Below are 12,568 nucleotides of genomic sequence, written 5' to 3'. Positions count from 1 at the left end.
GCTGCGCACTTCAACATACGATTTACACTGAACAAACTACAAAACACTCCATCTTCTTCAGAATTGTCACCATATTGTAATCTACTGTGTGCTTGATGCTGGTGATACAAATTGCTAAATTGTAAATTATTACTTCCACTTTGCGGGTAATTTCATGTTAATGCGACTCTTCATTGGAAATGTGATGCTTTGATATTCACCTACATTTAATTACCTACATCCTGCATTAATGTAGATATTGATAGATTAAACTTCCCATTATACAGTATATCTCGGGTGTATGATTTTTTTTCCTTTCTTCGAAAAATGGCAAAATAGTTCAGTGTAAGTGACAAATAAGTTAATGCAGTTAATAACGATTTTCATATGTAGTTTTCATTTATTAGTATAATAAATTTCAACTATGATATATGATACATGTGAAGCATCTATAGATACATCGATATTAATCTGTTGTTTACGTTGGACTATTGTGGTATTTTTTCTAAAAGAATTCATATAATGAAAAGTGAAAGTAATATGAAAGTTATATAATGAAAAGTGTTATGACCCATATCAAATCGAAGCTTAGCGTTATTCACTCTGCTTCATCGTAAAAAATTTTTCACACAAAATTTTATATATATATATATATATATATATATATATATATATATATATATATATATGGTGGTAAATACTTTTAAAACAAGCTTGTAAAGTAGATTAGAGATAGTAATACAATAACTTTTGTAAGTGACGATCGAAAACGAAAATATATACTGTATATATATATATTTGAATGATTTGTGTTGGTTTAAGAACTCGAATTTGTGCTCTCTCTATTTCCAGTAGAGAAGATGAAGGCATAGAACTTCAAGTTTTAAATAGTAACCGACCAGCTAGTACACCTCCTGTTGGCTGCAGTTCGAGAAATTCATCTGTAGAAGCTCATCACGGCCCATCTGATGCTGAAAGTGTAATTGGTTCATCCGAATATATCAACAAAGCACCGAACGAAGCGCTTCCATTCAAAATGGGAACCAGCGTAATAGGTAATCTTTACAATTTTTGATATTATGGTCCTAGGACTATTAAGTGTATTTTTGTCTTTTTGTTAAGGATAACTCTACTAGTACAAGCGTCTTTTTTGCTATCAAAAACCTTAAAGCAATAAATGAAAACCTTCAGTTTCCAGCAGAGACAATTAATATTTGACAGACTTATCTACACCCATTTGTTTGGTGTCAAGTTTTCAGTTATATATTGACGTCCTCATGCTTTTGAACGATTTTTATTTATTTATTTATTTATTTATTTATTTTTGCACAAGATGTAATGGATTATTTCGCCCCTTTGCAATAATTGTCTATTTACACAAACAGTATGTAAAATGTTTGTCCCTTATTTAAATAACTGCCTCTATAATTTTGTCTTTTTCTTTTTATACGGATGTCAAAAATTATTTATGGATAGAATGAACATTCACTTCGATGTTCCGTGAAGGATTAACAATTAAAATTTTATTTTACATAATTGTAACAGATTGTTTATTAAATTCTGTGTTGTGAAAAGAAATTAAACGGACTAATTGTACAAAACCAAACTAACTTCAAATGTTCCATTTTGTAGTTAAAATGTCATATGGCTGAAATCGTTGTTTTACATATTGAAGAAGATAATATAATTACAAATTTTAATTCTTAACGGATCTAGTTTCAATATGTTTTCTGAAATTTATGTGGTTACGAGATCAGTCGTCTCTGTTGAAGTAATCGTATTCCGTGATTACTATAGTGAAAGTTTGTAATATTTGTTCATGATGCGTGTTCAGATTACGTAGAAATGTTTCTAGCGAACTAAACGGTTCCTATTCCGTCCTTCCTTCTGTTTGAACTAAATGTCCACACTTCTTCCTGTTACGGAATACATGAAAGTATCAACTAAGAAATTAACCTGTAGCTATTCTACTGTACATAATTACTGATTTAAACTATATATGGCAGTTTTTGTTAAACTGACATATCTTGTATTTGCATATTCGTGTTTCCTGACTTGTTGACTGCTAATAACATTGTGCTAAGCCTATGCTGGCCTTTTATAAAAATAGTAGTTATAGTACATGGTGTCTATTGGTCACGAAAGTCGCGAAAAAGTCACGAAATTTAGCTTCTGGGTCACGATTTTTTTATTTGTACAAATAAAAGTACAGACTGGAAAATTTTTTTCCGTAAAACGTCAAAATTCACCACCAAAAGTATCTATGGTCGGCTTTAGACGCTACCAAATCGCAAGCAAACCACGCTTCTATCGCATGCATGAAAATTCGGCCTAATTTGCACCCAAATTCGCTCTTGAGAATGTTACGAAATTTTATGGTTTGGTAAAGAAAAGGTCACGAAAAAGTCACGAAATTCAATTTTGGAATTTAAGTACACACCATTTAGTAAATAAATGTACTGTACAAATTTAAAGCAATGAAAGTTTTCATATTTAATTGTAGTGTTTACTCTTAATCATAGAATAAGGTGGCTCTTTGCAATAGTATACTCTACGTTCTTGCATAGAACCTCACATGGTTGTAGCATGAAAATGATATTCCTTGGTTTGCTCGTATACTGCAAGCGCTATTCTGGAAATCACGTTGTTTGAGAGGTTGAGTTAGTTTATTTTCTTAAATCTGGTGGTTTTGTGTGTTAGCATAGCGATGAGTTAATCAGCTGTCAAATGGAATATCTTCACTTTTATTCCACTGCATTCTGTACTTTAGCTGCATGTATTCATTGCTAACACTTCATCGCTTGATTGGGCGTACTGAGAGGACCACGACCTGGCGAACTGGATGTCTAATGCTGTCTGGATGGTTTCGCTACATTCTGGAATAAATACAAATAATTCTCCACTGTACTTCTTGTCCGAACAAAGACGCGTTTGAGACTGTACTTCCTGAGAGATATATGACAGAGAGGAGTGCAATTACAGGACTCATAAAGATACATGTTTGATGAATTTCCGCGAAGAAATTTTGCTTCTGGTTTTTATGCCTTCATTTAGAGGGCTTTAAAATGTATGGGTGCTTATAAGTTCATTTTATTGACTTCTTATTTCTTATATCCAATTTAGTTTCTTTCGTGCATGTTTTCGTGCCCCCAGACAAATTTTCGGTAGGAATTTCAAACTTAATAAAAAAAAATCACAGTTGAATGAAGAAAACTTAAAAAATTTTTCACGGGTTCTTGACATTTATAGGAGTTGCCCTCCCTTATTGGCGGTCTTGCTACCATTAAAATATACTTCGTATTACTTTATCACGTTTTTTTATTGTTGCTTACATTTTTCTTCCTTATAGGGATTTTGCACAAAATAATAAAGGAAAGAATGTGGAAGCCAGGGTTGTGAAAAACCCAGTATTAAAAAAAAAAAAAAAACAGCCTAGTCGTTTTTGTTTTGTAATGAAAATTGTAATTACTTTTATAAAATTATGTAATTTTACTTTGTTGTTAAAATTGGGTCTTAATGGACAAAATTGGATTCTAGTAGGCAATATTGGATTTTGTTATATTTTGTACATACGTTTAAACTCGTATCCTTACTTAAAATACCATTTAAGCATTCCATGTTCCATGTCCATGTTCGGTTGTACACATGGAACTATGAAATTCTTATGTGGCACAAAGGAAATTCGTCCTTTCCGTCTTTTATGGTATACACTTCGAATTATTGTATCCGTTTATATTTCAATTTCTAGAAAGAAGGAAGTAAACAGTTTAGTAGAGTAACAAAGAGGGATTCCATATACGAGTAATATAAAGTAGGATCTCATTGCACGGAGAATTCAGATCGCTGGACCAGCCGCCCTGACTTAAGGTTCTTCTAGTTTCTTTCAAAACACGCCAGGCAAATACTGAGATAGTACCTGAAGATCAGGAATTAGAGAAAAAACTGTTCAATAAGTGCACGGATTTGTTTTGAAGTTTTTAATTTTTTAAAAATTGAAATATTGGAAAGCTTGTTTTTAAATCTTACAACCAGTTGCCAGTTTGCTTTCTTACAAAAGCTTTTACGATTAAAGGACCTTTGTAACAAGCGATGATTGTACTATACGTCACATACTCCAATCAGATACGCAAGAAGTATTCGGGAGTTCCCTGATCTTTTTAATGCAACTCTTTTTTTTATTATTATTATTATTTATTAATTTGTGATTATCATTAGAGAAATTTTTTATTTTCCTTTTTAATGCAACAATTTCGGTTGTATGTTTGTAATTACTGAAATACAGTTTTGAGAAAATGAAATAACCTTAGTAATTTTTTATTTTAGTATTTTTTTTTTTTTTTTTTTTTTTTAATTTTTTTAAGTGAAGCGTTTTCGACTTGTAATTAACCGACACTTGGAGAAGGATATATGATTGATTGTTTGTAGTCGCATACACTACAAAACCAAAAGGAATGTAGTCGCATTCCTTTTTGTTCCAGATATTATAGTTGAATACTGTTACAGCGAATTTGATCGAATGCAAACACAATTAATTATCCATGATTTCCAAATATATTTTATTTCAATACTTTGTTCTGTATATATCCTCTTAATAAATACATACGTGTAATTTAAGCCAATTCTGAAACTTGTCGTGTACCTAGAAACACAATTGAAGAAAGTAATTACATTTACATTAAGGTTATCATTTCAGTCCAACTTTTTATTTTATTTTTTTTTTATTTATTTTTTTTAACGTCTGGCCTTTATCGAAAAATATCCAGCGGGTATTTTTTGGCTGGAGAAAATTCCAATAACTCTGGCGGAAACAGTCGTTTTTTGGCAGAATTCAATTTCTTGTTAGAAATATGAAATAGGTACATGCGACTTTATTCAGTGATATTATTAAAGAAAAAATAGTAATACACAGTTTAGAAACAATTTAGGTATAATATGGAGTTAATCCAGTTAATAACCACTGATTGTAGAAAAACTACTACAGTTGCTCAATTGTTCGGAATATACTTTAGATGGTTGGAGTCAAGAATCCTAAATAGGCAAATAACAAAAAGTTGTGAAATTTATGAGAAAGTACTATGTGATGCAGATTATATGAATTAATGATTATGACTATCATAATGTTAACACCGTTTCAAAATTAGCTAATTCATAGCGATAGTTCACAAACGTTGTTATTTTAATAAGTAAATAAGATTCGGTTTCCGGTTGCGTATGTTCCTATATTTTTTTCTCAATTTTCCAGATTTAAAAGTAGATGTTCATCGAAAGAATAGTTCCGAAAGTAGCGAGGAAGTGACTTTGAAGCCTGTGATTGAGAAGGTTAGCGTACACACAGCAGAACAATGCACTCAAGCAGAAGGAGAAAATTTCCGAACAAAATTGCAAGGTATGTTGTGAAGTAGAATACATGACATTCTTTATCACTATTTATTTTTAGTCTCTAACTTAATCCCTTTTGTTGTAGTCTAAGGTAGACCATTTATCCTAAGACGCTCTTAAAAGTAATAAATAGAGAACGTTGAAGATATTGTTCGACATAATCTGCAATATCCCCAAATTAACAGCGTTGCAAACCCAACATAAGTTTTTTTTTTTTTCAAATTACACTATATTGATTATTACGTATTTTAAATATACATTTTAAACGAAAACTTAAAAAGTAGGACATTCAGTAGTATAGACTAAGGACGCAACAGTACCACATACATCCAAATTTCGGAGACGACAACAGTAACAACGCAAATGAGATAGACATGACAGTTCTCATCCATAATGTCGAATTAACCTGCGTAATCGTAGATAGAGACAATCGTATTGGCGACAGTGAATAAAATGAACACATGATAATATACATTGGATTGTGAAAGATTGGGGAAACGTCTTCTGGTCCTTCTAATCCAGGTCCCTGGTGCATTATGAGAATGTATACGCCGGTTATCGTGACGCAGTGGCGCTTGGACGTACTTTTGGACTTAGTCTGATAGTGCCATGATACTGTATGTGTTGGTGATGTTTTAATGGCGTACATTATCCCATTAAAACAATCCCTGACAACTGTTCAATATTTGAATGTCTTAGCGGACCTAGTTCTTTTATTCAAGTTAACTTTATTGTCTGGGAGTGATCCGTTACCAACAGGACGATGCTTTATGCCATACTGGCAGGATTGTCAAGGAGTGGTTCGACGAACATCATGATGACTTTCAGGTATTACTGTGATCTCCAAACTCAAACGAATTTTCGTGATATAAGTTGGGGGAGGAGATTTGCTATCTTATCAACATTACCCTGAGATCTACGGAAGGTGAGATTTACTGTTACGATTAGTGTAGCAGATATTCCAAGACACTTGTCACCACCTCATCAATTCGGCATCTGCTTAAGTGGTCTGCTTTATAGCTGAAAGATCATAATAGCTCATCGTTGTAAAGGAAATCCTACCTATACATACATAGATAGCTAGACAGGGAACTGTTGATATATGCTCTCCGTTTGAAAAATGGGAAATCCTGCGGCGTAATACCATCAGGCTTTGTCGATTATAAAGACCAGTAAGCAATATAGGCGGCAAGTCAACATGAGTTTGGACAATAAAATCGAGTATCAGAAGAGCAACAGTATCATTGCTTCGTTTCGTGAGTATTTCAAGGATGGAAACTTACTACATCTTGATCGTCAGGTGCAAGAGTCCCCGTAACACATTTGGTGTGAGAATCGCATCGTTAACCAATTACTTCAAAATATTTGGTTCTCCCGACTGTTTGTCATGAACCACAGCTTTGTTGGTTCCAGATACTGTGTACATGGGTCCTCCTCCGTTCTTCATTCCACCATTTCATTCATTCTCATTATTACCCTTAGCTTCAGTGCATAATCGTGGGACGTAAAACTAGAAATTTCATTTCATTTTTAAGTTTCAGACTATCTGAAAGACTGGGCTTATCGAAGGAAGCGAATAATTATTTATATCGATCTCAATATGAGCATTTCCCAAGGGTATCTAACCTACCCATGGCGATGCTTCATACAGCAGTGCAGTAATTTGTTCTACTCTACCAAAATGTCCTGAACACAGATGGGCGGCACTTCAAGCACATTTTAAATCAAACAAACATTTTTTACCTTGTCATCTGTCAAGATGTGTACATATATATAAGAAAAAGTTCTGACTGATTCACTGATTGATTAAGGCCTAAGCCAAACCAACAAAGCTAAAAACTTGAAATTTGGACAGAGTATAGGATTTGTGACGTAGAGTTCCACTAAGGAAAAATATTTGGAAATTCGACAAGTGAAGAAGGAAAGAAGTATGGCAGTTACTATCTTAAAATGTCCACATCTCGGAATTTCTGAGTGTTAAAGACATGAAATTTGGTACATGGACTTAATATTTATAATAATTAGACGTCTTTTGGCTTTTTTTTTTTTTTTTTAATACTTTAAAAGAGAAGAAAGTGGGATGAAAAGGAAAAAGAGGTGGAAATTACAGTTATTGTAATAAGATGTCCATGTCTCGGAATCTGTTGTTGTTAGAGACATGAAATTTGATATTTAGACTTATCATTTAAAATAAATAGAGACGTGTTTCAGCGTTTTTTGGTATTTGCCCGAGAAGGGAAGAAAAAATACTGGAGTTACAATTGTTAAAATAAGATGACCATATCTCGAAATTCGTTAAGATTAGACATATGTTAGGAATATAAGAAGGGCGAAGCCGTAGGCCAAGCAAATGCGGGAGTCTGAAGCGAAGTCTTCATCTAGCTGAGGGCTAGTTGTATATGAACAAACATTAATAGCAGTTTCGTTGGAATATATATATATATATATATATATATATATATATATATATATATATATATATATATATATATATATATATATATATATATATATATATATATATATATATATATTATAAAAATGAAATCGACATTGTATGTTTATCATAAGAAAAAACCTACAGCCATGTAAAATGAATTTTAAAACATTGATAGTACTTACCTCGAACTTGGTTTATATGATGTCATTTTGAACATACTGTTTCCAAGGTGGAAGAGGGGAAGGGAGTGTTCCTGAAATTATACCAAAAGTAAAATAAATGCATCTTAAATCACGGAGATAAAACTTAGTATAGAAAGCCGTATTACAGATAACAAGTCAATTGTCTTAGCGTTTTTTAAAATTTTGCTTCTAAGGGAACGGGGCCGGTATACGAAGCATTTTTCATATTTTTAACGTTGGCTACCTCATCAGCACGAAAAAACTGCCGAACTGTTTGAAATTAATTTCAGAACATAATCAGTATTGTTCTGGATCCGGGTTTTAAAATCTTGTTCCTTTAATTGAAATGTGTATCCTAAGAGGCGAAGCGGGAGTTCATAATGTTTGACAGACATATAATATCTCATGAGCCTCCCAAGTTCGGCAGGTGCAACTTGGCATATAACCTCCGTAACAAAAGCAATCTGTATATCGTCGCTGCGCCTCGAAGAACCGCTGTGTGACATTTTTGTCGAAAATGAGTATGTCCTGCAAATAAACCACAAAGCTGTCAGGCAGCTTCCCTTATTATTTCATAAGTTAATATTCAGTTGTTTCGCCACAACAATGAAAAGTTATAGATTGAAATTAAAGGCTTCTGGTTCTCATCACGTAGGCATTGATTAATGTATACAAATCCTCTATGTGCTTATAAAGGCGCAAAAGGTGCTACGTAAACACAGAAATAGTAATATAGTACTGTTGAAGCAAGCTACAACAATGTCCAATGCATAATATACACAGATAAAAAAAAATAAATAAATAAATAAAAAATTCAAGTGTTTCCGTGTGTATTTGGCAAAATTTGAAGAGTTCGGAATGTTTTTTGCTTCTCCTGAAAAGTTGTGGTTTTAACACATAGCGGTTCTTCGAGGCGCAGCGATGATATTTTAATTGCCTATTTTGTATTTATAAAATGACCATAGTGAGGATACGTTTGAAGTACATAGTACTTAGGACAATTTCTCTCTCTTTTTTATTATTTATTTATTTATTTATTAGGTTACTTTCATTAACATGTATATGCAACCGTAGGAAGGGTGGTGTAAAATTTTCCCAAAGATTAACGCTACTCCACTTGAAATGCATCGTTGAACACACCGTAGCGCTTGGGACAAGTTGAGATTTTTCATTTCACTTTGATTCAAGTACAGGAAAGGAGGGAAGGAGAAGGGATTCAAATATAGAACCTCTTTATACGTTCTTAATCCGTTCCACATCTTCGGACTTACATTCCAAACAAAATTTTTCCCATGAGAAATAAAGGGAAAATGATAATCTGTTTCCATGAAAAATAACTATTGTTATTGGGATATATTACACACTGATTGGGTTGTATAAAATACATTTAAACACTGATTAATACTAACATACATAAGAAAAAAAAAAACAATTAAATGAAAATTTAATCTCACTTTACCCCTGCTGAGAAGATTCGAGTGCCTGTTAGGATGGTGCTGAGAAAGGATGATATTATTTTGGAAGAAGAGTGTCCGCTTCCAAGAAGACTTCAGAAATTCGAAATTCTGGTGTTTTTTCTTTTATTTATTTCTTTCTTTTGTCCCTTTTCTTTATTTGGACTGGTTGAGGTTCACCAGATTCGATTTTTGCTAAAAAACCTGTTCAAAGAACTTCGCCTCTCCCTTCTCCTCAGTATGTTCGGAAGCATGACGTTGTCTCGTTATTCCAAGTGTATGCACTTCTACTCTATAATACTAACGCTAGTGGGCAGTCATGGCTTTGTTTGAAAGAAGTAAACAAGGGTAGCGCACAATGGTATGATTCATTTTTACTCATATAGATTCTAGCACACGAGTCGTATTCTAAACAAAGGCCGTATACCACGTAAATTTTTTCGTGTCCAAACAGGACGTATACCGAGATATTACTGTATTTTCAGCGTATTCTTGCCTTGCGAAGAGCGGATTTTTCAGCTATGTCTACCTGATCACTAGTTTTCCGTCTAGAATCTATTAAGTAGCAAAAGTTTAATTATATTACCATTATATTGTTCATTTTCAATTTCCGCTTCGAGATTCCGTTGTTTCAGCGGTATATGTTACATTATCTACAGTAGATGTAATATATTAAGAATTGTAGTTAATTTTATATGTATTTATTCTTGTTGCTCTACCTAAAATTAGCAGAAACCTCACCACGTAGCCCTGAAGCAGGTAAAATGAAAATGAATGAAATGAAATTTTAGCTTTATGTCGCACTTTTATGCCCCTTAAGCTAAAAGAGACGGATGATTAATGAAACTGAATAATTTGAAATTAAATTTTCCCTGCACTCCCACCGGGAATCAAACCGGAGGGCATGTAAAAAACCCTTTAAAGTTCCATCATATAGGAAGAGAAGAAAATACAAGTTAGAGAAGTAGCTTTGAAGCATCATTTTTGGAATACAGAATACTAATTGCAATTGGAAGGATTCTGCGTTTTAACGTGGCAGCTGGTCACTTGACTTCTAATTCTCTCTCTCTTCCTCTTATCTGATGAAGCATTTAGCGAAAAAGTTCATAGAATATATCTTTGGCAGTATTGTGTGATAATGTTTAGTTACTATTTTCTGGATTAATTGTATATATATATATATATATATATATATATATATATACTGTATATATAGGATGTAATGTGCACGGTTGCCAGCGCCATGTAAGATGATATCGAAAACGATTTCCTGTCCAAATTAAGGGCGTGTGAAAATGAGGAGAAAGGAGCCTTGATCAAGAATAGGCTCAGAACGAATGTGGATAGGACGGCGGTGTCATGGGGCATGTAAAGAAACATAACGTGTAGTATCTAGAAGTTGAAAGGTCATATGTGATAAATGATTGGGCAAGGGATTACACACAGAACAACAGAAATTCGTACAGATTACGTGAGAGTATTTCGTTCTCGTGATACGTAATTCTGTGGAAGATGAGAATCCGTTGCACAGAAGCAACGAAATAGACGAAAAACTGGATGTTGCGCGTATCCGTAACGATACAAACATGCACTGGCAAACTCCTAATTTATTCAGTTTCGCACAAAGTAGAATAACTGTCACATATTCAAATGTACCTTGTACAGAATTTGTGAATTGCGGTTTGTGTACACATGACAGTTGTGAAGAGTAGCAGTTTATAGATGCTGAAACTGTCTGCCGTTGACTGCATTGCAAGTACGACATCGGTGAAGTAAGTTTTGCCCCTTACGATCATACAAATGGTTAAATTACACAAAATATGCAGGTGTATTTTCATGCTGGAAGCACATCTGCTGTCTTATGCACATGTTCTAATGGTTCTGGGAGGACTCACGTAAAATTACAAGATACATGTCGCCATACAGGCGGGTTGGTAACAAGTAAGATAATATTACAAAATCATGCACTATATCGTACTACATGTTTACAGCAAATATATGCTACTGATCGTGCACTTGAGCTGAATGCGGATTTTGTACATCCCACACATGGCTACTGTAAGAGTTGAACGTTCCAAATGTTTGTCAATATTGCTTCGTCAATCTACAGACTAACACTTTGAAACACCTGGTTGGCGATACATTGTCGAAGGTATAATTGACAAAACATTCTCCGACAGGAAAATCCTGAGGTAGCAAGACATGTATTGTGTATAACATAAATAGATACAGTCTTTTGTCATGATGAACGTTCCACACAGTCACATGACTTATGCATTCAGTTCTTTATCGATTGCACACGTGTTGGTTTTAGAACGATCTCTGATAGTCGTCAATATGTTATCTTCTAATTCAGCTGTCTGCGGGGCGTGGTTTTCTCCAATTTCACGTCGGTGAGCTTGAAGAGATCCACTCTCTCGAAGACTAATATGGAGGCCTTGAGAAAATACATGAGAAGGTAGTTTCCTCTGAAGGAACGGTCATGATACAAACTCTTCTCTCTCGGCTATTACCATTGACACTCAGTAAGTGAAGTGCATATCTGCCAGCTGGTAGACAGGGTAATTCTCACGCACATACAAATTAACACAAAGTCTGCACTTGCAAATAATCGTGAACACCTGAACACAATCGTCTACTATTGAACGCAGCTCGTCCTATTTTGTTACACAGCAGTTCCACACCTAATACCGGAGCTTCAGACTTCGTGTGTCACAAGTTTCGTAAGTCCCTACTGGAACACAGTCACGCCATTTGACGCGATTCCATAAAAGTGCAAAACAATTTTGCGAGATAGTCTTAAATGGCAAACAAATGACGTCAGTTCAGTAGTGTGCGACCAAAGGCGTCATGCCCCTAGTGGAAGAATTATGAACTATGTACGTACTGCTTCTTATGCCCAAGAGTATTATCTACTCTTTGGTTCGTGTCGGTATTTCTTCCGGCTCCATGGTCACACGAGAGCGTCGAAAGAAGGATTTTACATCCCCCTTTCCAATGATTCTACTATATTTTTTCCAGAAAATTTTGTCGTAGGGAAAGGGAAGAATCAAAATGTGAGGAGACAATTATTTTGTATGATCAAAAGCAATTCAGTTTTTCTTAACTCTGGGGAGGAGACAAAGTATGCCTGA

At 34.1% G+C, this 12,568-nt stretch overlaps 1 protein-coding gene across 9 annotated transcripts in view; it reads left to right on the top strand.

Annotated features, from left to right (window-relative positions):
• The window catches only part of pcx (pecanex), a 155,982-nt gene that overhangs the window by 30,723 nt on the left and 112,691 nt on the right, over positions 1 to 12,568 (top strand). For all 9 annotated transcript variants that reach the window (XR_014126824.1, XM_081725742.1, XM_081725747.1 and 6 more), the window contains exons 3-4: positions 832 to 1,034; positions 5,222 to 5,365. Coding sequence is in view for 8 of the 9 variants with exons in the window: in XM_081725742.1 (XP_081581868.1) it covers positions 832 to 1,034; positions 5,222 to 5,365 (347 nt within the window). In the remaining variant the exon portion in view is untranslated. The remainder of the gene's footprint in view (positions 1 to 831; positions 1,035 to 5,221; positions 5,366 to 12,568) is intronic.

Source organism: Thermobia domestica, chromosome 9 (assembly GCF_964235325.1).
Source record: "Thermobia domestica chromosome 9, izTheDome1.hap1.1, whole genome shotgun sequence".
Taxonomy (NCBI): domain Eukaryota; kingdom Metazoa; phylum Arthropoda; class Insecta; order Zygentoma; family Lepismatidae; genus Thermobia; species Thermobia domestica.
This window is presented reverse-complemented; position numbering and strand designations above follow the sequence as displayed.